We start from the raw sequence: 12,925 nt of genomic DNA on the forward strand, positions 1-12,925 counted from the left end.
TATTTTCAAGCGTACACGGATTACGTGCAAAAATAAAAGCAAACATATAATTGTTTGTGAATAAATACAGGTTTACTAAGGAGCTGTGGTGTTTGGTCTTGTGGTTAATGATGATAAAAAGGCTTCCCTGATTTGACTTTTGGAAATTGTCTTCGTCAAATATGAAAAGGCAAATAAATGTGTGTTGAGATAAGCTTAATTAATTCTTGGTCAAAACCGCTAAAGCATCCCGACCCAGTTATTATTTCTAAGTTTATACGATATTAAAGGTTTATCGAAATTAGTGTAAAGTAAAGGTAACGTTATCCCTGGTTTTATATAGTATACAGTTGATTGTAAAATTGACTGGCAAATAAGTAATCCAAATGTTAATATTGCGTACCGGCTTAGTGATAAATCACTATCAGCTGTATTGAAGTAAACAAAAATCAGCAGTAAATGGCTTCTGATGCTATTCTTATGGAGAATATTTTAGGTAATATCTAATTTTGTGTAAAAATTTTGGAAATTTTACTATTTTTCCCCCCGTCACGGGATCGAGACCTTTAATTTGAGCCCTTTCCCGTCGTTCTACGACTTCCCAGTCGCCTACAATTTTGACGAAAAAAATTGCCTTGCGTAATTATAATATAGATGTCAGGAATAGTCAGCTGTTCACTATTTGTTTCGTAGATCTCAGCTGTATGGAAATGGGTTATTTTCGAATACAGAGTGATGAAACACTTTGCTAGTTAACAACACACTGCTTACACAGTTATGGTATTAGATCATCTACATGTAATGACTGGAGAACAGAAATATATAACAGGAATTGTAGTAACACAGTAATTTTTAAATATATTTACCCCTGCAATCACTATCACCTAAAATTTCATCTGGTTATAATGTAGTTGAACGAGGTAGTATAAGGTAATCTCAAATGTTTCAGAAAATCCCAAGCCTCGATGAACTTGGCTGGATTCCAATATGTTATTGAACCGCTTTGTGTAACATTACCCTTATTTCGGCAAGAAGAGTTATTTTTATCTCTCTTAAACCTTACAAAACCTTATTTTAAAATGTTAACTGTATGAGCATTTCTGCCTGTTAACTACGTATTTAGATTAACAATCGCACATACTATATTTCATAGTAAATTAACGTTGCCTTGAAACTATTGGTGGATTTGTTAAGATTGAATATATAGAAATTATATTGAATAAATATATAGAAGTAGCCTACACACAAGCAAGTATCATTCACAGCCATAAGTTCATTCAAGACTTAATACAATTTATTGTTTACTTAGTGTTTTAAACAATTGTAAAAAAAAAACGTAGCCTACTAATTTGTTTCATAAAATGACACAGTATTTTTAATTATAATTTAGATTCGTTAATATCTTTTATAATTATTCCAAGATTAAAACCAAAGAGATATGTATAATTAAATTAATTACATAACTATACACACATAAATATTTCAAAAACAGCATTTTAATTTTAATTTTGAAATGTTTTTAATGCAGATGACACAAGTTTCTCTAGTCTGATCTCTTCTTATATTGAATTCGATGCCTCATAAAATAGTAGTTATTAAAGCACTTAAAAATGGGCTTGAATTCATTTTTAATTACATTTACGAACTGTTAACTTTACTTCAAGTTAATGTATCCACTTGTTATGTACACTTTAATTTACAAAGAAGTTAAGTAATCTATCTATCTATATATAAATAGGCAAGCATGTTTCTTTAAACCCTTTTTCTCAGCTCGTGTGTATCTCAGGGAAAATCTACGCATACTGTTCGAAATATATTTTCCTTTTGATATGCAGAATCCCTTTATAAATTAAAATAAACTCAAGAATAAGCATACAAAATTTATTTGGAATTATCAAAAATTAACTTGGGCTTTATGGGCTGCCATGCTGGTTACGAAATAACAACAAAATATAAACAGAAGTTCAAAACAAATTAAAGAAATTACATCACATGTTTCATTTACAGCGTGGTATGAAAGTAAGGAAGTCTGTGTATTACAGTACATATTTTTGATCAAGTTTTCGACCACTTGACGACCTCTAGTTGTAATTAAAGCATACTGTATTGCTAAAACATGTTGTCAGTATGCAAGTTAAGAAAATACTCAACAGGTGCAAGATTTAAATTAAAATTTCAATTGCATTTGAATTACTTTATAATAGCAGATTTATGATAAAACTGTTATTTTTCAAGATTATAGCGTCATCGAATTTAAAATACACACAAAATAACTAGTTAAAAACAACTGGTTAACTACAAAATTAACTGATAAGTGTAGATTTTATTTGTGTTAGATACCGTAATGAAACTACGTAAAATAAAACATAAAGTAAATAGCAAAAGACACAAATTTTATCACAACGTAGTAAAACATGAAAAACTGCAATGATTGTAATGTGTAACTGTAAGTTACCATACTAAAAATGCAAACAGAAATAAAACAATGTATATCAAAATAAAATTAAAAATAACGAGCAAAAGGGTCACATATTAAGACAACACAGTAAGTCAGGTCAAGTGTAAGAGAGGGACATGTGGCCCTAACATTGCCTGGTAAAATAAAGAAAGAAAAAAAGTAAAAAAAATAATAATTCAATTAAAAACGACCCTAAATTGAACTCAAACTATTTTTTTATCACGAAATTTACATATTAAAATTACAAAATACATAACAACTGCTAACCTACTCTTGGTGATATTGTACCATTATATACTCACGTTATGGTATGTACGGAGAGTGTAGCGGCGAGCTGTGAGGTGAAGGAACTTGAACTGAACACTGTTCCGCTGGAGCGGTCGGCCGACGACTGACTCCAGCACTGCAGCTCCAGTGTATCGCTGGCCGCTGGAGCCTCCAGTACACTATCGTTAGCGGCCTTGGCGACCTTGGGATTACAGCGGGCGCAACTGGGCTAATCATGTTTTGGTGCGCAATGTTCGTGTCAATCATGATGCTGTTATCGTGTAACACTCTGTTCCGGGTGCTTTGGAATTTGTAATAGTTGCTTTACTTGTCTTTGGTGACTGCGTGAAACCGTGAAAGTGTAGAGAACGTTTCGTTATGATTAACAAAAATGTGACACTCACACTTCCCCACATTGAATAGAGAATCTCCATTAAGCTAAATTTTGTTTATCATCTTTAGAATAATTTGGTCATCTGCATGAGAGCTAAAACATCGTCGTTTGGACATAACTTTAAAATATTGATAGTTAGACATTCCATCCCCATGAAGTTGTCACCGGTTTTTAATCCAAATGGACGTATTTATAGTGAGCCACCAACAGATTGTGCTAATTTAAATTATACTGATTTATATCAAATTTGCGGACTTTTTAACTAAACCAGACTGTAAGGACCACTTATTATAATCTTTGTCATCTTATATGACAAGTCAACCATCTCAGTAGGTCCTAAAAAGATAAAGTAGGAAGTAAAATTGTAGACACTAGCGCAATCAGTGACTGTCTCACTGAACTAAGTTCATATTAATAAAGAAATTGGCGACAGCTGGTCCCTACAGATGGGATGTCTACTTCAGTATCCAATAGTCAATAGTAACAGGGTGGACATCTGGACCAGCTGAAACCAATCTTTCGTTCAAAAAGAGCATATGTGAATGCACCTCTTATAAAGTATGCTTTAACAAAAGTCAAAATGGTATGTTTTCCCATAGTATTCGATACTTAAATTTATGTGGAATCAAAATTTGCTATAGTTATTCCAGTTTACCATGGAAAAGGTCTCTGAAATTATAGATTGTCAATTGAGAGCAGCACTCGCTGTAAATGGCTTCATTTAATTATGTACATTATAATTCTAAGACTGGCTAAAACTTTGTTGACTTTATATGTGATACAATAAATACTACAACTTTGTCGACTTTGAGTTGGAAATTGGATGTCTACACACCTCAATTATTATCAAAGCTTAATTTTGATATGTTATAAAAATTAAAACATTGTTGTTTTCGTTTTCCTTCTTGTAATGACAGACAGACAACATTTTAGTTCCACTTTAATACTCTGGTGCTCCAAAACAATATTTAAACATAAAAAATGCCTCTTGGTAAATATTTTTTTCTGTTAAGGAAATTAACATTATAAAATATGTCAATGTTTTAATAACTTTCAAATGTTGTATAACGGTATTCTAAACATAATTTAAAGTCCTCAATAATAAATCTCAAATAGTTGGTCTAAAGAATAACGAAAATGTGTAGAAGAATACAAGAGGTAAAACTGGCTATGTCTTTCCTTGGATTTTAGATGTACAACGAATGTGTTCCGTCCAAATTTTGTAGGTTGTTTTCATTGTGATTTGACGTAGGAATAACATTTTTGTAAGCTAAAAAAAAAACTAAGAAATATGTTGTTGTAAATAACTCACTTATCACATATGCTAGGCGTCATAGATTAAACATTTCTTATCCGGAATTTAATTACTTAAATTTGAAAACCAATAGCCTAATTTATTCCCATCGAATCCGTTAACTCTCACAATGTTGCTGGCAATTTCGGTTATTCTTTACAGTAAAGTTGCGAAGTAATAATAGTAAACGCAACAAACTTTGCAGCATATCGAGTTTTCCTCCTACAGGCGATCCCGTACCAAGTCGTCGACGAAACTTTGCTTGTAGTTCAAGATGAAAGAGAGTAAAAACTTTTCCACTTGAAGCACTGCCAAATAACCGATCCAACGTGAAGTTTCCACCAGACACAATAGGAGAGCGAATAAAGTTTCCAGGGTCACGAAAATCAATAGTAAGCACCAATAGCACAAGAGCATCATGAACAAACCGGATAGATTGAGAAACCCGGCCCAGCACAGCTTAAGAGTGGCTAGGTCTATGTCAAAACAGTGCAGGTATATTAGAAGCTGCATTTAAATCGCTAACAAATTATGGGCAAAAAGGTTATTTTACAAAATGTACTCTTTGTTTACATTTCACGTGTTTACAATATCAGGTGATTTGAAATCTCTAAGGTAGAAAATTTAAGATGCGAATTTTAAGACATGTTTTAAGAAAATAATGTATACTAGTGGCCTGTAGGGGCCATAGCCCCTAGTTTAGACTACAATAAAAAACCATATATAAAAAGACAAATATTCTAAATATGTTTCTAAAATTATCAATTTTATGTCACTTAAAATTAACAGTGTTTCTTGTTTTATATCTTGGTTTTCATTCCGTTGGAGTCGTATATTAGTTGCTTCTAATGTGTCAATGAAATAGCCTACAATTGTAAAATAATGATTAAATCAATAACACAACATTTTACACATGGAAACGTGCACACGGTTGGCCTGAGCCCGGAGAGCGACGAATCAGAGCTGAAATCATACAGCAAAACATTGCACATCTTTTCTAGTTTAAAATTGAAGATTTGTTTTGTAATCTTACGAATTCTGTTATAGTTTCCATTTTTATAACCAAATGTAAAGGTTGAAATTAGGCTAATTATTATGAAGGAAACTCCCCATTTGGCACTGGTAAGTCAGAAATATGTATCTATGAATTTGTCCCTGAAATTTAAGATAGTAAGGCCCATTTCCCGGAATCTCTTTTTGTGTAGCGGAAAGCGACGCAATAGCCATTGCACTGTTGTATTACCTTATGGTTTTTATGAAGTTCGAATCATGTAAAATCAGTTAGTTCGTCATTTACATGTGGTTGTGGCATGTCCATTGTGGCAATTAACATGCGTTGAAATGTCCATTTGTGGCCTCCTCTGCGAAGTGAAATGCACCACAATGCATGCAAGCGCTTTAAGAGGACCTAGATTGTGAAAAACAACTCAACTCATTTTCCAGCGTTCTTCTAAAGACAGGTTGTAAAACAGCTTCTGGATTTCTTTCACAGTTAGGCCCTACATGATGTTCTCTTTTGCATTTCTTAAGTCTGTTGAATTCCTTGACACTCTTCCACGTCTTGCTGGTCTTCCCCTACCCTGTCTAGTTACGTCTTTCATTATAAAAACGGAAAACAAAAAATTAAACCCAATTGATTTTGAAACATTATTTACCAACATTGACTTTCGGAATAAACGTAAGCATTGCAAATAAATAAGTAACAGCTGATAGAATGCAGACGTTTTTCAGTCCCCATGCATTTCTTATGGTGGATATTTTACGTTATATCTCGTTTTCTGGTAACTTTATGGGAATTCTGCTATTTTTCCCGAGTCCCTGGGGTCAAGACCTTTAATTTAAGACCCCTCCCACTTTTCTGCGACTTACCAGACGTCCACAATTTTCTGGTAAATATTTTGTCTTACAGAATTATATATATAGATTTTTACATAAATCAGTCTAGTGAAAGCGAATAAAAATGCAGCTGAAATTTTATTTTATATGCACTAAACATTCCAGAGGATCTGAAATGGAGTTTGACGGGTGAAATTCATAAGCTCTTCTGTTCCCTCGCACGACAGCAATTTGTAACGGTATCATTGGCTTTTCTCCTCTATGAATTCACGCCTAGTACTAGTAGAATGCAAATAATAGTTGTTTCATCGATTGCATATTTTATTTGTATAAATTGACAAACGGTTACTGCAGGTTATTTCCGTTGCAAGGCAAATTTGTGTTATATTTCTATTGCCACAATTAGAACCAAATCGTTCTGCACCATTTGTTTTTCTGGTCTTGTATGACTATGAATTCTTAGAAAGTATAGGAAATGCTGATAAAAATATTTATAGCTGAAATATTTAAATCCTATAAATATTTTTCAAACATTGTGTTTGGAAACTTGATTTAGGCCCATAACAAAATTTTGGTCGTTGAAATTAAACAACTCCGAAACATATTGCAAAATTGGTAATAAAACTACAAAACCAGTTTTAAATATTTATATATTATGTTTCTACATCAGAAACATGATGAGGAAAACTCTTAAATGAAAGTATGAAAGATTTACATCATTACTAAGAAAATGTGTATTGCAGTACTACAAAATAAGTCTGATGATTACTTACTAATTTAAATCTTAAGTCGAACGTTTCTTCTAGATATTCTGAAAGTCACGACACTCCAGTCACGGATGCTTTTCATCAGCCTCCCGATTTATCCATATCTACTTCATAAAGAGAAAACAATGTATTAGCTGTTCTCCGGAGTGTCTCAGGGATCAGTTTTAAAGCCATAATCTTTACGGATTTTTATATCAATGTAGGCCCTAATCCACGTGAAACCATTCATAATGCATTATAACTTATCCTGCTTTGAAGTTAATCAAATTATTTTAAACTTTTGTTTGATTGTGGACAGTCACCCAAACATTTTGTGCAGAGGATTATGTATCATTTTGAACGTCAGCAGCCCATAAGGTAATTTTTTTCATTTTCAATGAGTTGTGTAGCAAAGTACGAATTTTCCTCAGATAGTGGCTGTCACCAATCACGTTTTTAGGGCTACAATCCCCTAATTCCAAAATTTATTTAAAATCCTTCCGCTGGATTTCGAGATTACAGACAGACAAACAGACAGCTGGATCGATATAAAGACAGCTGTTGGTTACAAACCATCTCGTAATGCTATTTTCTCCATCTCTACTCACTTCAGGGTGCTTGTCAGCTGTTCAGAAGAAGCACGTTCGATCAAAACTGTTCCTGAATTTGGCAACTCCGGATCTGTTGACTTGCGTCATTCTACAGGAAGGGACTTGTGCAACTGCGGGATCACTGTCTGGGATAATCGTCGGGATAACCGGGATAAACTGACAATTTGTCTCGCCGCTGTACCGGAACTGTTTTAGTGCTCAAACTGGCAGGGATTAATAACACTAATGTGATCTACGTAAGTATTTGTTGGATAACTACATAATAAAGTACGGACTAAAGGAAGCTTGTTTTCTTCTGTTGTTTTACCATCTGTCAGATTTTTTATCGGTGGGTCTTTTATAAATAGTGAATAAATCGTTGTATTTAGTGAAAAATCAATGGCCTAGCTGTTCTTGGTCTTTGGGCTTATTTTGAGCTGTGTTTACACCGGAGTTTACCACAACGTGTTTAAACTGTCGTTGACAACTACTGTTGCCAACAAAATATAATTAAACATAGCGTTGCAAACTCTAGTGTAAAATCAGAAGTATACACAGGTTTTTACTAGAGTGGAAATAGTATATTTCGTACCTAGGAACGGAAATTAAGTTTTGCTGGCACGAGATCATTTTTTAAGTTTGATACGAAGTCGAGATTTAGGTTCAAAGCAATGAAAAACTACATCATTTGGATTGATGTAACCTTTTTTTAATACATTATGCAAATTTCGGTCCAAATGTTTTTTTTACGCTAGATACATTTTATGAGAGAGGTCACGAGAGAATAGTATAGTGGATGTGCCGGGGATTGAACCTGTCCCTCCCGCACAGAATTCCGAGACGATACCCAAATGTTGCTATATTGTTGTGAGGCCGCCTTTCAAATTCAGGCTAAAATTCGCAGCAAAATGTTTCTGTTTCAATGCAATAATGATAAAAGAGAAATAATGATTCTTTATAAGCTTGGATTTTTCGGTGTTCGTCACATTTGACATTCTGTACAAGAAGCTTTATAAAAGTCTTTTCGAGTTTAGCACAAGAATTAAAGATGAACAAAGAGGGATTAAGTAAACTTACCAACCCTACCCCTTTGATTAATCAATATTTAACCATATAACAACACACGAATAATTTAAAATTCTTTCAAACAATTCATTCAACCGAACCCCATTAGAAGTGTCCTGATTCTGTCAGGCCCTCCTGGGGAAAGAGCAACTACAGTATTGGAGGAAGGAAAGCTGCAGAACCGAACACCAGAACTATCTGACCGAGAATGATCTACTGGACAATGAAATAATGGAAAACTCGTGTTCCGCCGCCTGAGGCCGTGATCTGCATACGGAGGAACAATAAAATGTGAATAATCCCAAGTAGAAACTAACTGGACAACGGGTATTTGTAGATTCAATTGTAGTAGAAACTTTCATAATATGTATCTTACGTTCAGAGAGAATGTGTAGATCAAAACCTTCACATTTTAAGTGTTACATTTGACATGTTCTTAAAAAAGCGTTTGGAAATATTGACAAAAAATGTTATGTTTTAAGTATGCTACATGTAAAACTGCAAAGAGATTTTTTCAATTAGGTGTCATAGCCACTAATACCTGAACTTGGCCCAAAAATATGTCATCACCCCACTACCCAGTGAGCAGGTTTTTTTTTTTATTCGTAAACCGCAACAATGCAAATATTATAGTGTGAATCACTTCGATCACAGAAAACGTACTACTATAACCCAGAATGCCAACCGCATGGTAAAAAGCATTAAGCGGTTTGAGAGAGCTTTGCCTGTCAATCCGTAGGCAGCGCCACCAGCGTTGCTATGCTTTTTACCATGCGGTTGGCATTCTGGGTATAGTAGTACGTTTTCTGTGCTTCGATTGACTTCGTTTTGAGTGTTGTGATTATTTACTAAATAGCCTATGCAAAATGCATTACAATGGGGAACATTGTGAAATTCCACATGAAATACAGTTCAATCGACATAAATAAGCCTACATATGCTGGCTGATCAATCTAAAAACAGGTATGTAATTCCATGTTTTAAAGTGAGTGAATTATTGTAAGGTTATGTTAGTCTACATAAATAGACAAAAACTAGTTTCTGGTAAAAGTATCATGCGCGAATCACCCAGCATCACCCAGTTTACGGAACTCGAATGAAATCCCGATCTATTCAAACCTCGCACGGGATTTATCATGCACGTGTCGTAAACACCTACTTTACGGGCTTGTAGCGTGATGTACCATAAAACCATCTTCATAAATATAAAATTCGTTTCTATGTTTATTTTTCTGTTTTACAGATAATAAATAATATTAACTACAGACTAATGCAACGAACTAGTTATTTGTGCAACTAGTGAGAAAAGTGAACAATTGACTCACTCGAGAGAAATCCTTACTCACGAGCCGTAGGCGAGTGAGGAATGGTTTCTCGAGTGAGGCAATTGTACTTTGAACTCGAGTTGCACATTATACTTTTCCTACAGTTACCATAAAACAAATAAATTGGTCTTATGTTTCTTCGAACATAACCTATTTTTACACAGAAGTGAACTTTTAATATAACATTTAATGTGAAGTGTCAAATACAACAGTACAACAGTTGACCAGCTGATTTACAGCCAGTGCTGCCAACGTACTTCGCGCGCACACGACGTTGCCTGCATGTTACGCGCTCACTATTTCGTGCCTTCACGTTGCAAATCTGGAGTGAGACAAAGTAATTAGAGTGAGACAATGTTAACATTGTCTCACTGATAAGCGAATTGGCCACTTTGCTTTCTCAAATCAGTGAGAGAACATGTACATTGTTAGGTAACTGTAGGAAAAATTTATTTCCAGGTTAAATCAATGTAAAAAGCATGATAGTTTAAAAAACTGCGATTACATTAAAGTTGTATTTATAAAACAAGAGCTCCAAAGATTTATTGAAACAGAATATAAATGTACACTATTATTGGGGTTTTATTAGTTTTTTACAGCACAACACTTTTTTAAATGTTAAATTAATTAAAAAAATTATATATATATTTATTTACACTATTTTTGTAGTGTTCTTAAGATCTGTGTTTACGGTAACTAAATAACAGGATATTATTATGTGTGGAGGGTAAATATCAAAGGAAAAATAAATTTATTGAGTTTCACCTATTGGAACGAATGGCAACTGCATTCTCCTGTATAATTGTTTATGATATGCGCTCAAGAAAATATTTATATCCGAAATTATTTATATTAGTGTTAAACATATTTTCCACCATTAAATAGAATATTTGTTTTGTCTTATATGTAGGGATGAACGAGTCCTGAAATTTCGGACCATTTCCAGGGAAAATATATTTTATATATTCAAGACGGGATTACATTAATTTTATGATTTTCTTGGGACGGGATTTGTTCCAACCGGCAGCCATTTTGCGGTGTCATGAGTGACGATAATGGAATATCCGCGATCACGGGAGATGTTTACGATTTTGTTACGATGGCGGGACATGGTCACGATGGTGCCACGATCACGGGAGATGTTTACGATTTTGTTACGATGGTGGGACATGGTCACGATGGTGCCACGATCACGGGGGATGTTTACGATTTTGTTACGATGGTGGGACATGGTCACGATGGTGCCACGATCACGGGGGATGTTTACGATTTTGTTACGATGGTGGGACATGGTCACGATGGTGCCACGATCACGGGGGATGTTTACGATTTTGTTACGATGGTGGGACATGGTCACGATGGTGCCACGATCACGGGGGATGTTTACGATTTTGTTACGATGGTGGGACATGGTCACGATGGTGCCACGATCACGGGGGATGTTTACGATTTTGTTACGATGGTGGGACATGGTCACGATGGTGCCACGATCACGGGGGATGTTTACGATTTTGTTACGATGGTGGGACATGGTCACGATGGTGCCACGATCGCGGGAGATGTTCACGATTTTTCCACAGTTTCGGAAAACGATGATGGTGTACTCCTCAGTGATCGTGTGGGGGTTCACGATTTTCTCGCACTCACAATCACGAGTTATAGTCATTAAGGCATTGTGATAGGTAGTCCTACACATTACCTACAAAATGTAAATGTATGGCTACTCATACTGTTTTTCTACTAGTAACCACATTATTAAATCATGACTTAAATCAATTTGTTAGCGGCGTTTTTTTTTTTATTAAATTGAACCAATATTTGAAGTTTTTACTTTTTTGCAAACGGTTTTTACCACCCATGTTCACCCAGTAGGTTGTTACGGATTTTATCCATAATGCCAATTAGTGTTTAGATATAGGCTACCGTAATAAATTTGCATGACCACAATCATTCAAAAACAGATTTTCTGTGAATTATGTTAAGTACCGTAATAGCGTTTGAAGTGAATTATAAATATTTTTTTATGTTTTGTTGTTGAGAAATGTATGCAATATTTGGAAATGAAAGATTTTAAGAATTATTTTTCCTCTGGTGGTTTGAGATGTCACTTTTAAATGTGTGTAATAATCAAAGGTACAAATTCCTATATTATTTTCCTCATTTACAAACTCTTCTGAGCCTCAATAATGGTCGTAATCTTTCTTGACGTTTATTTGTCGTGTCAGTAATGGGATCTGTCTCCCAGTGTACTGTGCTGCTGTCTATCGGAGTCTTGTCAAACTACGTCCAGAAACTTAGAAACATAGTATGGATTGATCCTGATAAAATTTAATTAAAATACTATCCTCAAGCACTTTAATTTTAAACCCTAAATCATAATCATAATACTTTAGGGAAAATTAAGGAGGATAAAAGTTGAGTCATCCATTTACTTCAATATGTTTAATATTGAATGTTTTAGTTACCAGCACAAGACAAAAAAAGATAGAATATAAAAATACTATAAATTATAATGAAAAATGATAAAATTCATTCAACCTGAAAAATAAGCAAATTATTGAAAAATGCTTACATATACAAATTACATCAAAGGAAAGATTGCATTCTATTACCCAAGCAAATAAATAAGAATATAAATTTTAATTAAGTAACATAAAACATATAATCAAAGTATAATAATTAACGTATTATATAAATGCAACTTTCTGAGGGACTGTGAACTTTATTGCGATATTTTATAAACTAAAAAGTTAAATATCCATAGGCCTTTTATACTTTTTTGTAAGAATTAAATGACAAACATTTAAATTGTCATATCAGCAACTAATCTGCCAGAATATATTTTTTTTACTACAAAATTATTATTAAGTAATATGTCCTATACATTACAATAACGATATTTTTATTTAAAGATGGTTTCCAAAATAACTAGACCAATTATAAAGGGCTACTGTATTTTTTTAATATGTAT

At 33.9% G+C, this 12,925-nt stretch overlaps 1 protein-coding gene across 1 annotated transcript in view; it reads right to left on the reverse strand.

Annotated features, from left to right (window-relative positions):
- LOC128995671 (uncharacterized) overlaps window positions 1-3,138 on the reverse strand; it is a 32,736-nt gene extending 29,598 nt beyond the window's left edge. Inside the window, exons 1-2 of the mRNA XM_054420689.1 lie at window positions 3,109-3,138; window positions 2,740-2,933 (exon numbers count right to left, since the gene is read on the reverse strand). Of these exons, the coding sequence (XP_054276664.1) occupies window positions 2,740-2,933; window positions 3,109-3,138 (224 nt within the window). The remainder of the gene's footprint in view (window positions 1-2,739; window positions 2,934-3,108) is intronic.
- Between the last annotated feature and the right edge of the window lie 9,787 nt (window positions 3,139-12,925).

The sequence above is a fragment of the Macrosteles quadrilineatus genome, unplaced genomic scaffold, assembly GCF_028750875.1.
Source record: "Macrosteles quadrilineatus isolate MER2022 unplaced genomic scaffold, UCM_ALF_1.0 Scaffold_5__1_contigs__length_97177068, whole genome shotgun sequence".
In the NCBI taxonomy this organism is placed as follows: domain Eukaryota; kingdom Metazoa; phylum Arthropoda; class Insecta; order Hemiptera; family Cicadellidae; genus Macrosteles; species Macrosteles quadrilineatus.